The sequence below is a fragment of the Hakea prostrata genome, chromosome 3 (assembly GCF_041222555.1).
Source record: "Hakea prostrata isolate BN-2017 chromosome 3, UWA_Hpros_2, whole genome shotgun sequence".
In the NCBI taxonomy this organism is placed as follows: domain Eukaryota; kingdom Viridiplantae; phylum Streptophyta; class Magnoliopsida; order Proteales; family Proteaceae; genus Hakea; species Hakea prostrata.
The window spans coordinates 26,511,680-26,524,769 of record NC_142602.1 but is presented as its reverse complement, the minus strand read 5'-3'; the positions used below and the strand labels follow the sequence as shown (position 1 = coordinate 26,524,769).

The 13,090-nt window shown below is 37.2% G+C and overlaps 1 protein-coding gene across 18 annotated transcripts; it reads left to right on the top strand.

Annotated features, from left to right (window-relative positions):
- The first annotated feature begins 2,402 nt into the window (after nt 1–2,402).
- Nucleotides 2,403–12,937, top strand: NCRK (Protein kinase superfamily protein). 18 transcript variants are annotated; one of them, XM_089150108.1, is made up of 13 exons: nt 2,403–2,755; nt 3,086–3,173; nt 3,641–3,787; nt 4,718–4,771; nt 5,377–5,462; nt 5,994–6,113; nt 6,319–6,426; nt 6,908–7,180; nt 7,390–7,631; nt 7,724–8,023; nt 8,396–8,632; nt 9,639–9,866; nt 11,566–12,937. In XM_089150108.1, the coding sequence occupies exons 5-13, from the start codon at nt 5,393–5,395 to the stop codon at nt 11,872–11,874; spliced, it is 1,887 nt and encodes a 628-aa protein (XP_089006234.1). In that variant the 5' UTR covers nt 2,403–2,755; nt 3,086–3,173; nt 3,641–3,787; nt 4,718–4,771; nt 5,377–5,392; the 3' UTR covers nt 11,875–12,937. The 18 variants fall into 18 exon arrangements, with proteins under 18 accessions (XP_089006234.1, XP_089006229.1, XP_089006235.1 ...); XM_089150103.1 differs by having other exon boundaries at nt 4,718–4,883; XM_089150104.1 differs by having other exon boundaries at nt 2,404–2,755; nt 5,334–5,462.
- The last annotated feature ends 153 nt before the right edge of the window (nt 12,938–13,090 follow it).

Sequence of the window (13,090 nt, the reverse complement as noted above, 5' to 3'; positions counted from 1 at the left end):
TCATACATTTAAAATTCCGGATTACCAAAAGGCAATCAAAGCATGTATAAAATACATCATACATTTAAAATTCCGGATTACCAAAAGGCAATCGAAAATACATTTGCATAAAAATCCGGATTACCAGAAGTAATCAAACCCTTTATAAGGCATGCATGATATATATTTTACAATTGTATAATATCATATAAAACATGCTTACAATACAAAGCCATTTGATAAAAAAATCCATATTAAAAAATTCACCCAACGGTGAAATTACATATACAACATAAATATGTCATATCATGTTTCATACATATAAAAGTGGAATTTGGTCATGAAAATAATTCCATTGTGTCCGGAAGGGTCCAAAACATAAATCCCCAAAAGAATGCTTTAAAGTTCCTTACGGTTTAGCCAAAAATAAAAAAATACTAAATAAATAGCATTCCAATTATCGGCTCAACCAAAACATGATATATAATATTTCACATATATAGGGGTAGAATTGGGTCTTGAAAATGATTCCATTGCGTTCAAAATGATCCAAAATATAAAACCCCAGAAGAACGCTTTAAAGTTTCTTACGGTTTGGTCAGAAATAAACAAATACTAAACATATAGTATTCTGGTTTTTTATTTATTTATTAAACTGGTTCAACCAGCAAATAAAAACGGTCTAATAAATCAGAATCTTATTAGGCCGAACCGGACCGAACCGAAATAAGCAATTGAATCAAATCTAAATTGAACCGAATCGAAATCAGCAATTGAATCGAATCAAAATTGAACCAAGAATCTAAATTAGAAATCGATTCGAAATTGAACCGAAAAATCGAAACCAGACCGATGACTGGTCAACCGGACCGATGACTGGTCAACCGGGTCGACCCGTTTGACCTGACGGGTTCAAAATCGGGTCGCCTTGGCGGGTCATGGGTCGGGTTGACCCGACCCGTTGACTCGGTCAAACTGCCACGTCAGCACCGCACAAATTTAAAAAAGATCAAAAAGATGCTGCTGGATTCCGGCAGCGATTACCGGCGCGTCCGAAGTCCGATGGAGACCCATAATATATCAATTTCTTCGTTTTTCTGAGATCTACGCAGTGGTAGTTTTAGATTTTCAAAATTCTTTCTAGAAAAAAAGTTATTGACAAAAAACCCCACGGTTTTGTTGAAAAAAAATCAGGAGAACAAATTCACAAGTTTCATAGGTTCCATTCTAGAACCCTAAGTTCATCAGTCAACAATCCTATGGGTTTTTAATCGATTCTATACAGGCTCTGATACCACATGTAAGAATATTTCTATCCAAGATCGCATAGATCGACTAAAAACACCTTAGTATGATAATGACACAAGATGATGATGAGCATACCTTTCTATGGTTCTATTGGAGACGAAGCGCAGCGGAATATCTTCTTTATGTCTCCCACTAGGAACAAACTTGAGGTGGAAGTTGATTCTATGATCAACTTGATGTTGGATCTTCTCCTCTAGACTCCTCCCTATTCACTGGCTTGATGGTATATCCTTTCGACTAGCGAGATGTGATTGTGATTATGATTAGGGTTTAGAGGAGGGACCTAGCATCCTTTATATAGGCAAATCCGTTAGATCGTCCATCAAGATCTAACGGTTCCTATTAGCCCACACTAGCCAGTCCATATAAGAGTTCTAGTAACTGTATATTACCCATATCAGACCAATAAGAAACCAAATCAAAGTGTAACACAATCAATGAAGCCCACCTTATGTGGAATATTCAATTAATATTTAAATAAATTACACGATTAATTACTTAAATGTTCTCCTTTACAAAATTAACCACTCAATGTTTCAGTTAAAAAAATCAATTAAAGTCGTATAGATTGATAAAACTAACAAAAAGAATGATTTTTCATCCTCTTGGGATATTTTTTACCTTTAAACATAATCAATCGAAAGAAAATCACTATTTTGTCCAAAGGTAAGTCACTAATTTTTTCATACTCTTTGGACAATTTTACTCTTGATGTCTATATGGCCAATTTTAGGATAAAAATATATTATTTTAATTAATTTTGTAAATACAAAGTAAGTTTTAATTAATTTTATAATTTATTAAGTGGTTATTTTTTAAATTTAAAGCCGGTAATCACGTAATTTTTTCAACATTTACATTGAGTACGGAGAGGTGCTCCGACTCAATGATAAGATCTTGACGGTACGTTAGAATCCGTACAGAGATAATGCCACGTGGCAATGTAGTTTACGTCGAAGCCTTGTTAGTTTTTACATGGAAAAATAAAAAGCATTAAAATGAATTTTCTTTTTTAAAAGTTAAAACACTAATTAAAAAAAAAAAGAAAAAACGAAATGTACGTAAAAAAATCCTTCACGCCGTGGCACACCACACACAGCCAGTAAAATTCGCATCTCGATGAAAATTTAGTTTCCCAAGCTAGCTGATCTGATGCGCTTCCAATTCCCAACACCTTTCTACTCTCTCTCTTCTCCTTCATCATCACTTCAGCTAGCTGATCTGATGCGCTTCAGTGATGAAAATTTAGTTTCCCAAACGAAATCCAGTAGCTCTGTTGTTTCTCTTGTGAGTTAATCAGTTACTGTTTTAGTTGAGATAGTGTTAATTCTTCTTCGTACCTGCACAATCCCGGTTCCTGTTCCGTTTCCTACGCCTTCCGTCAAATGGAGTAGTAGTAGGTTTTAGCATATTGAAGTTGGATCCACTGTTGCCGGAGACTGAACATTGTTCTTTCAGGTACTAGTAGGTAGGTTCAAAGTTCAAACTAACTATTCCCACTAATACCTTAGCATCTCCCTGCGTTTTCGATTTCTACAGATCATTTTCTCATACTCGATTCCAGATGCTTTAGAATATAATATGAGATGTTCTTGATCCTTTCGTCCTTAATCCCTAACTTCTAAGCATTCCATTTCGTTTTGCGATTTCCCATCTTCTCCTCATTCCTCAAGAACTGGTCAGGAAAAGGTTACTTATCCCAACCCCTTGGCTCCCAAAGCCCTAAAATTCTATTCCGCATTTCCATAAGGTGAAACTTGACTGACTAACTTTTTTTTTTTCTTTGTTTATTTGAAAGGTAAAAGCTTTTTCTTCTTTAGAGGAGGGGAAGAGAATCCTTTTCCCGCTCCATGGAGATCCACGGCAAGGGTTGCAGACAAGTAACGGTGAGCCCATTTTGTCTCTTACTTTGATGATGTTCTTCCACTTTGCAACCTTATTACGAAATCATAACCATCAAGTTGGAATCTTCATTCAAGATTGCATGTGTAATGGGACCACTAGGAACTGCATGGAGCTCAATGCTCACTCGTCCCTTCCAATGATTTCATTCCATCCTCTCCTTAGATCACTCTATAGTTGTCAGGTTGATGAGACTCACTGAAGAGCAGTATTTTAAAACCATATAATATTATTGTCCGGAAGTTCCGGAATTCCGACGGTCGACGAAGAGATTGGTGGGCCCGGTGAGTGTCCCTATAAGACAAGTCGAAATTCCTCCTTCACACGTTAACTTTTATTAAATGTCTTTGAAGCTAAGTTCTTAATTCTTTACCGTTGGTGTACCCATCTTTGAAATTTTGAAAAATATTCCTTTCTACTTTCCTACCATTCTGTCCTGTCTTTGATTTAGGCACTCAGATAAGATGATAATGAATCCGAGGGTGATGTCGATGACGACGCTGGTTTTAATTTTCGACATGCTTTGTTTAACACCAAATATTTAGATTTGATTGTTGAGGCGTCACTTTCCGGTTGCCAAAATGGTGCTTTCCGACTGGTGAGTAATGGAGGCCTTTTTTATTTATTTATTTATTTTAATTAAATGTATTCTGTTTGAATATATTGAAAACCCATCACTTTTGTTTTCATTATTTGCCTTTTCCAATCACCATTGATAGTCGGTCACTGATGGCTCCGAAATGTAGTTTTTGGTAGTGTTTTTTTGCCATCCTTCTTGTTATCGTTTTTGATAGGGTAGAAAGTTTCAAGGATGCGATGGGATTAGGTTAAGTCATTTGGGTATTGTCACTGTTCACATCGACCCACTGTCACTTCAGTCTGCATTTTTCTTCTTTGTAAGTTAAGTGTCCTGATTCTTCTCAGTTATCCTGTGCATCTACTCCATTTTGGTAACACATACTGTATGGCAACAAATTTTGGTGGGCAGAATGTGGTTTAACAGTGCCATTCCTTCCCAAATTACTTTTCTTGCAGTTCCTAAGAAACGTACGTGCCCATGGAATGTGATTATGTTTTGGATTTGTTTTATGCTTTGTCTGTGTCACTCTGAGAATTTCAATTTCAGGCTGAATCCGCATAATTAAGTAGACTCGGGGGGAGGGGGTACTATTATAGATATATATTCTAGGAATTAGGAAATTCATCTCTTTTTGTCCTACACATTTCAGTTTATTAATCAGCATATAAGCATTTAAGCCATTATATAGTTCTTATATTTTAGCTTAAGTAGGTCATAACTAAAGATGAATGGCTGATTGGTCTGGACCTGCCAAAATCTCAAATCTTCTCTCTTTGAAATCTAAACTGCAGGTTAAAACAAAATAGTTTGTAAATTAAAACTTTGTCTTGATATGTATTTGAAGGATGCCAGATTTCCTTCAAATTGCTCCCCTGCTGATTTTTCCCCCTTAAAATGTTTCTTCCAGTTCTTTGTTTCGTTGTGTAATTATTCTGCCGTCTGTTGCAGGTATGAGGTCTTATATTAGTCATACTTGAAGAGGTGGTCTTGTTGATCATGAAGGTTCAGTAAATTAGACTCTTCTGAAAAGTTACAAAACTCTTGCCATTGGTCTTATGCCTTGATTTAGTTATCAAGTGTGTGAGGTTGAAGGCAGGGATCATGCTTTGCAAATGTAATTTTTTACTGATTTTTTTCTTTTCTTTCCTTGTTTTCTTTTTTCTATTCTTAATTTAATAAATTGACCTTTTAGTGCCCCCCCAAAAAAAAAACTACTTTGTCAGCTAAACTTTTTAGAAAGCACATTTTCTGGTGCATGATTGCATTTCATTTTTCTCTGCAATCATCAGGATGTTTAGATTCAATTAGTATAGAGTGAGTTAAATGTATACTTCTAAGGAGATAGACAATGCAGGAATAGTAAATTTTCCCCCCCAAGAGCATTGGTCTTCATTTTTTCTTGTATTTATTTTACAGTTCTGCAAAAAAATTCATATGAATCTCAGTTCTATCATAACCGTTTCATCATATGAAGAGTTGTACCAATTATGATTTATTTGCTTTTTAGAGAGAAATACAGATGTGAAATAATTTTAGGTTTAACATGATTTCCTTTTTGCTGCAGATAGTCAGGAATCCTCTAACCGGTTTTATTCTTCTTGATTTAGCCTTTGAGTTGTAAGAATGAAGCTTCAGTTGGAAGTTACACTTATCTGGATTGTTATGTTGCTGTGGCTTCAGTATACTTCTTGTGGTTAGTATATATTTCATATACATATTAAATTTGTTGTGATGTTCTATCCATTCATCCTGTGGCCAAGAAAGACCCCAGTTTATTACAGTAGATGGCTGTTTGGATAGATTTTTGGCCGGAAAAAAAATGTTGTGAGACCCACCTTTTTCATGGCTCACCTTTGAATCTCTTAGGACAAAGTTGGAATAGATTATACAATTCAAAGTGTGCAATCTGTTAGATTCGTAATATGGTCAGAAAATATAGCATTTTCATAGACAGACAATTTTATGTTGAATGGTAATGCTCATCCATTAAGGAGACTTCGTGCATGGAAGATCTCCAGAGTGATTGCCTACATCTTTATATTTAGATTATTTCATTGGGTCGCTGAAGTTCTGTCGCAGACAGCACCATAAGTAATTAGGTGCAGAAAATAAACTGCCCTTGTTTCAACAAGAGTTTAGCTTTAAAATTTCATTCAGCTACATGCCAATTACTGAACTGATTCTCTTGCTGACTGTAGCTGGTGGGTTATTGACTTTGTCACAGATGAACGTTCTGATGGGCCAGACATTAACAAATGGACCTGTTTGTGTACTTCTGCTCAACAAGTAAATCAGAGCTATACTATTGGACCTAACTGCTCTGCACCATGTGATTGTGATCCTGGTATACTGATGATTTTTATTACATAAGCAGCTATGACTTGTTAGCTTGAAGAAAGTCTGTATCATTTTGCTGAAAAGTATTGTATATTTTATTAATACAGATTAAGTATGTTATTGTGTTCTTTTTGTTCTGGAGATAAATAGGTGTGGAAGCACTGACCAATATGCATTTTCATACTTCTAACTGCATTAACTTCTTATTGCAGAAGAAGCTGGTGGGGGTAGATGGATTTGTCTATGTGCTGCTGAAGGATTGCCCAAAACAGCCACTCTCCATGATCCCGGTTGTTTCACAGCGTGCAACTGCACATCTGGTAAAGTTCCTTATTACCTAGGAAATGTTGCGTTTGAACTTCTTAGTAGCCATTGTTGTACTGCAATGCTATAAAGAATCTTTAGTTATGTTTTATATTGATCCTGCGGTTTTCCAGCCTAGCACAGTAGCATGGATACCTCCGCTCTGCAATTCCTGAAATCGATACTGTTAATGACCTTGATTTGGGTCTCAGTCTGCAACAGCAAGTAAAATTAACATTCTGAAATTGGATGATGGATACAAAGTTGTTTGGCAAAATGTTAAGGATCAGTTTTTGATTAACGTGCTCTGGACTTTAAGTGGTATGAAGTTGAATAGCAAATTGTTAAATGCGAAGTTAAGGATCAGTTTTTGATTAACATGCTCTGGACTTTAATTGGGATGAAGTTGTTTAGCAAAATTTTAAATGTAAAGTTAATGTTCTGTTTTTAATTAAAATTGTACTTTAACTGAATGGATTCAAAATGCTTGTCATGCAGGTTTTACCGTTGAACCAAAACCTTCAAGGAAGCATATTTCCAGCAAAGTCGTTGTATACATTCTCCTAGTATGTGTGGTGCTCACGACTGTTGCATTTCTTGCATCATTGGCATGCTATATGCATAAGAGGGAAAAACATCGTCTCCAATCTCCAGTATTTTCATCAGATAAATACTCAAGCTACAGTAGCACTACCAACCTAATAAATCATAGGTCTAATTCCATGCCTGAATTCAAAGTTGATGTGAACTCCCCTTTGAGTCCATTCACAGGTAAAAACGGTGATTTTACTGTATGGTGGATGTTCTGTTTGGAAAACCAGTAATGGATGTATACACAAGTTTTTGTTTGGATAAAATTTTCAACTATCCTGGAGTGTTTCTAACTGAAAAAGAATTTGAACACTGATTATAATGTGTTATATGAGGGTAAAGCTTGCTTGGTTATTTTTAAACCATTATTATGTCAATTGCTACTGCAGGGTGCATACAGAAGGCCTCTTTCATGTTTAGAAACAAAAAAAGAACAATACCTGGAAAAATGGTTCAGTTTACATATTCAGAGTTGGAGCTGGCAACCAATAGATTCTCCAACATCAACCTCATAGGCATGGGGGCAAGCAGCCATGTCTATTGTGGTCAGCTGATAGATGGCACCACTGTTGCTGTTAAGCGGCTAAAAACTCAAGGGGGGCCTGAAGCAGATTCTATGTTTTTCACTGAAGTAATACCCATTGTTTTCTTATAGGTTACTTTTGGAGAAAGAAGTTGGAAAAACTGTCGTTCTCTATACTGACCTATTTCTCTTGTTGATAGATTGAACTGATATCCAGACTCCACCATTGTCATGTGGTGCCTTTGCTTGGATACTGCTCAGAATCTGAAGGACGACATGCTGAGAGGCTACTTGTCTTTGAGTATTTGTCGAATGGTAACCTAAGAGATTGCTTGGATGGAGTTCAAGCAAAGGAAGCCTTGGACTGGGGGACTCGTGTTAGCATTGCTTTTGGGGCTGCAAGGGGTTTGGAATATCTCCATGAAGCTGCTGCTCCTAGGGTTTTGCATAGAGATGTCAAATCCACCAATATTCTTTTGGACGAGAAGTTTAAAGCTAAAGTAAGAGCCTCAGATGTGTTATTTCATGTGGGAATCCAGATATCAGGAAAAGAGGAAATGTAAAAAAGATTTTTTTTTGGGGGGGGGGGGAGTGGAGGGATCAGAAAAAAGCTGTTTAGGTTCACTGGGAATTCGTTCGATTAAGAATACATTCTATGGCCCGCACTTTGCCAGTTGCATGTAATATCCAAAATTAGACATTAGGAAACAAAATGCTTTTCTTGTTCCCTTAGTGTTAAAGGTCACTCGTCTTATTTGGTTCATAATAATGGTTCAACTTAGGGTCAATTTCTAGGTTAAGTTCAAGTTTTTGACATTATGACAACTTTGATGACATAATAAGTATTTCACTTCCCTGTTGTTCACTTGTAGATTACTGATCTTGGAATGGCTAAATGCTTGAGGAGTGATGACCCTCCCAGCTGCTCTAGTTCTCCTGCAAGATTGCAAGGCACTTTTGGGTATTTTGCGCCGGAGTATGCAATTATTGGAAAGGCCTCGCTTAAGTCAGATGTCTTCAGCTTTGGAGTAGTTCTTCTTGAGTTGATCACTGGTCGGCATCCCATTCATAAAGGATCTAATAAAGGAAATGAAAGCCTAGTCATATGGGTAGAATTTTAAATTCTTCTTCTGCTCGTTTTCATCATTTTAGCACCTTGTTATATTAATGGATGATAACAGGGCTGGATAAATTGTTCATATCCCAGTCCCAAAAGGTTGAACCCCTGATCATTTCCTCTAGTCACCAGTAATATTGGTGAACCCATTAATGTTTCATACGGAAGGTTGTCTAAGGTATTGGATAAAACCTCTGAGAACCTTCCCATTGTCATCCCTCCTCCAAGCCAGTATGGTTTGTTTGCACAAGGCTCAGATATTTTACTCATACTGAAGCTCCACATGCTGTGGCCTGAGCTCGAGGTATTGAAACAGCCTCTCAGCAAAAAGTGCTGGGGTAAGGCTGTGTAGGAAAATTGCCCCTCCCCAATCCCTCCCCCCCCCCCCCTCCGGGGATGCTGTTTGTGTAGAAGCCTTAAGTACCGGGTTCGCCCTTCTTGAAGCTCCACATGTTGTTCTCTAAATATTCTATTGGAAAACCGCTGTCCTTTTTGATGATTGTGATCCTATTCATCTATATGAAGTGATCTTGAGCAATTGCCGTTCTTATTGATTTTAGGCCTTTGGATGCTCCAATTCGGAACTAGTGGTAGGTCTAAAATGATTCTAGGTAAGACGTTGATGGCTTTAAGCATTGCATCAAGTATCACCTCGAATAAGCTTACTGGAGGCAAGGATCCATGTAGCATTCCTGTTTAGTTGGGATAAGGCTGAGTTGTTGTTGATTGACTGTCCAGAATGTGCAGATTAATTTTGACAGCCCATTATCAAGTTAAGAGGTGATCTTTCTTATGGATAGTCTGAACTGAAACGTATTTATATTTGATTGCACTGGTTGTGCATCATAGGTGTAAGGAGTTGGAAATTGCATGAAATGAATGGAAATTATCTTCAATTAAAAGAATGGTATCTTTTTCTTTTAGGTCTTGCAATATATTTGGTTTTCATGAAAAGAGAAATGTTCTTAATCCTCTAAATTGAGTTTCCTCTTCTGTAGGCTACCCCTCGTTTGCAGGACAGCGAACGAGTGATCTCGGAATTGCCTGACCCACTTTTGAAGGGAAATTTCCCCAAAGAGGAGATGCAGATAATGGCTTACTTAGCGAAGGAGTGCTTGCTTCTGGATCCTGATTCTCGTCCAACAATGAGTGAGGTTGTCCAGATTCTTTCCACAATTGCACCTGAGATTCCTAGGAGAAGAAATTTCACTGTAAACCTTTTTCAGGTAAATGCATGTTTTCACAGTCCTTTTTTCAATTGGGACCTTTGCCATTCATGTTACTGTTGATTGTTCCTATCAGGTTATAAGTTTATTGTCCAAATATGCATTATGGTCCTTATGTTTGTCATCTATGCAGACCCTTCCTTTGTTCATCTTTTTCGTCCACTTTATCTGTCTTTGTCTTAAAAAGCAGCTGCTACGTAGAACTGATATATGTTTTCTGGTTCTGCCTGTCACCGTCTTCACTTCATACTAACATTGAAAGCTTGTAACTCAACTGTTGAAGTTGAGATCTTTTTGGTACTTTGTGCCCTATTCAGCAGCTATCCCAAATTCAAGTGGTACGGAAGTTTCTTGCAAGTTTCAAAAACTCATCTCAAACAGTTTTTTGACCTAGACAAATTTCTTAAAATCTCAAGATCTTGGGGTGTTTGTACATATTTGTTTTGCATTTCAGAATGATGTTGCCATGTTGGCTCCAAAACTTAAAGGGAAACCTGTTTTAGGCTGAATTTACATATTCATTTTATTCAAGTTGAAAAAAAAACCCCCATAAAATATGGTGTTTTAATGTTGTGTCCTGGGTTATTAGTAAATGCTAAACCCTGAAATTGCTTATTCTACTCCTTGTTTGAGTTTTTGAGGCATAATTACACAAACATATATAAGACACATGATTACTTAAGAAATGGTTAAAAGACTTCAGATTTCTACTACTAGCCACAAGATACATTGGGTTGATCAAAATACATATTATGGAGACATCCAAGTATCGTGAATAATACGTAAGTAATGGCTGGCTTACTACACTAGTTCAACAAAACAATACCATGCGTATTTTTTTTTTTTTTCTTTTTTCGATAGAAAGTATGTACTACTTGAAATATTCAAAATTCCGATTGAGTTATTTGAAGCTATTCATTTTTTTGTGTCTCGTATGCCATCTTATGTTAGAATGCTTGAGATTCTCAAGTTCTCCAAGATCTCATCGAGTTTTTAAACTATCATTTCTAGATGGTTTTGCCTGTCAAATCTAGGACCAATAATCTTCCACAAAATCGTGAAGTGCAAAGAGTCACCATAGGATGCCACCACTGCATGTGGGATAAATGTCATCCCAATTGCACAACCACTTTTGGCAAATAGATTTTTTAGGGTGATCTGACTACTAAATTTTCATGGCTGAAACTTTGATTGGACGAGTCTTACATGATCGGTGATAAGTTGATTTGGATCACGGAACTCAATTTGTGGCCAATCCATACTTCCCTATCTAGTGGAGTCTGGATTAGCAGAACCTGCCATGTAGCTGAAATTAATGAGATCACACATGAAGAAAGAAAAACCTATCCTGCCCAGTTGAAAATCTTCCTGTACGAATGCATTATTGAAGTATGGACTCCCAGGTTTCATATTGAGTTATTTCTAGATACATCATTTTGTTCAGCATATGGATGCAACAAAGCCTGTGAAATTGATTTTTAGACATCCCTTCCCCCCCCCCCCCTTTCATCAAAAAAATAGAAAGAAAGTGTAAAAGAAGAACTCCCTTTGGACCAGTACTGCTACATTTATTTTTATTAATTTTTCTGTATGATCTACATGCTGCACTTATTATGTTGTTCTCTATGCCATTGAACTAACCATTCCCCCCCCCCCCCCCCCCCCCCCAAAACCCCCAAAAAATAAAAATAAAATGCAGAGGTCACCCGATCCAAGCACAAAAAGTTCACTAGAGATGGAGAAGGCTAAGGAACAGGATGCTGGTAGCCTAAGAAGAATTGCATCTGGTAGATGGTCTGCTCGGTGTTCGTTACCATTGAGTTTAGACCGTACCCTATGTATTGGTGATAGCAGGAAACAGGCAGATACGACAAGGTCAGTTGAGTATATAGAGAAATTTATACTCTTAACTTCTACAGTTGGGAGTTCTGTGCCAGATGATGAAACGATAGACTTAACTGAACCTCGATTTGAATCATTTTGTGCGGCAAGCATTCAATCACTCTGATTAGTTTGCTCTTCTTGAGGTGTGCGCCCCAAAAAAAATGTTGTAACTTATTTGGAAGCATCTAAGATTGAGATCTCGCAGGTTTATTATGATGCAGGGGCATGAGCCCAAAAGAAAGCGGGAAGTGAATGTAATTTGAGATTTCTTATGTTCTCACTGTGGCTAGTCTGACAAATAGGTGAGGAGGTGTGTATTTTTATCTTCATTTGTTCATATGTTTGTTCCCCCCCCCCCATTTTACCTCTCCTTTACTGATGTACAGAGAAATTGAAAAACAAATATACCATGTTCACATCAATGGGATATTAATAGAAAGATCATTGAGTAGATCATGAGATGAGTGGTATGGATGTGCTGGGTGTTCAGCTATTTTTCTCTTCTTTTGTTATCTTTAGCCAAGTGCCAAATGTTGGATGATTGCCTAAATCTAAAGTGGCCGTTTGGGTCTCTGCATTCTTAGTGAGATGTTTAAACAGATTGGTGTGCTTGTATCTCGGTGAAAATTCTGATCAGATTTGAATTACATGCTTGTACAGCATCCGAGCCTAGACTCAATAGTATGATGAAGTTAATTGGTGTATGAATTTGCATGTTTCAACTAGAGAAAGATTTTCTACCCTAGCCCCTATCCTCCCTCACTTCTGTGGTTCATGTCCCTACTTGGACACCTTTTTTCACTGTTCTCTGTTCGCAGGATAAGACAATAGCTGCTCTCAAATTGGTGTGATTATGCACTCTGGACAAGTTATATGCCATTCTAGTCTATTACAGGCCTTGGAGAAGACTTTTATGGACGGAAGTTGCAAAACCTTTATGATGAACAACGGCTAGAGAGTATAAAGGTACTATGAGAAGAATAAAGAAGCAATCTAATCTAAACCGGAATCAGAACTGGGAGATTATCTCAAATCCTTTATCTACTATAATCCAATCTGTCTCTCTCTCAGAAATTGAAGACTCTTGGTCTTCATTAATCTCTCCAAATAGAGATTTCATAGTTAAACAGGCCTATAAGGAGATAGTTAAACAGAGGTTAGGGAATCACGACCAGCAAACTGCGAAGTGGTGGAAACAAATGTGGAAACTCCCAATACACCCAAATTTTAAAGTGTTTTTTTGGAGGGTATTAAATGCAAGATTACCGGTTCGGGCCAAACTTGTTCAATGGTCAAACATGAGTGCGGATTGTGCCACATGTGGAAAATCAGAAGAAACC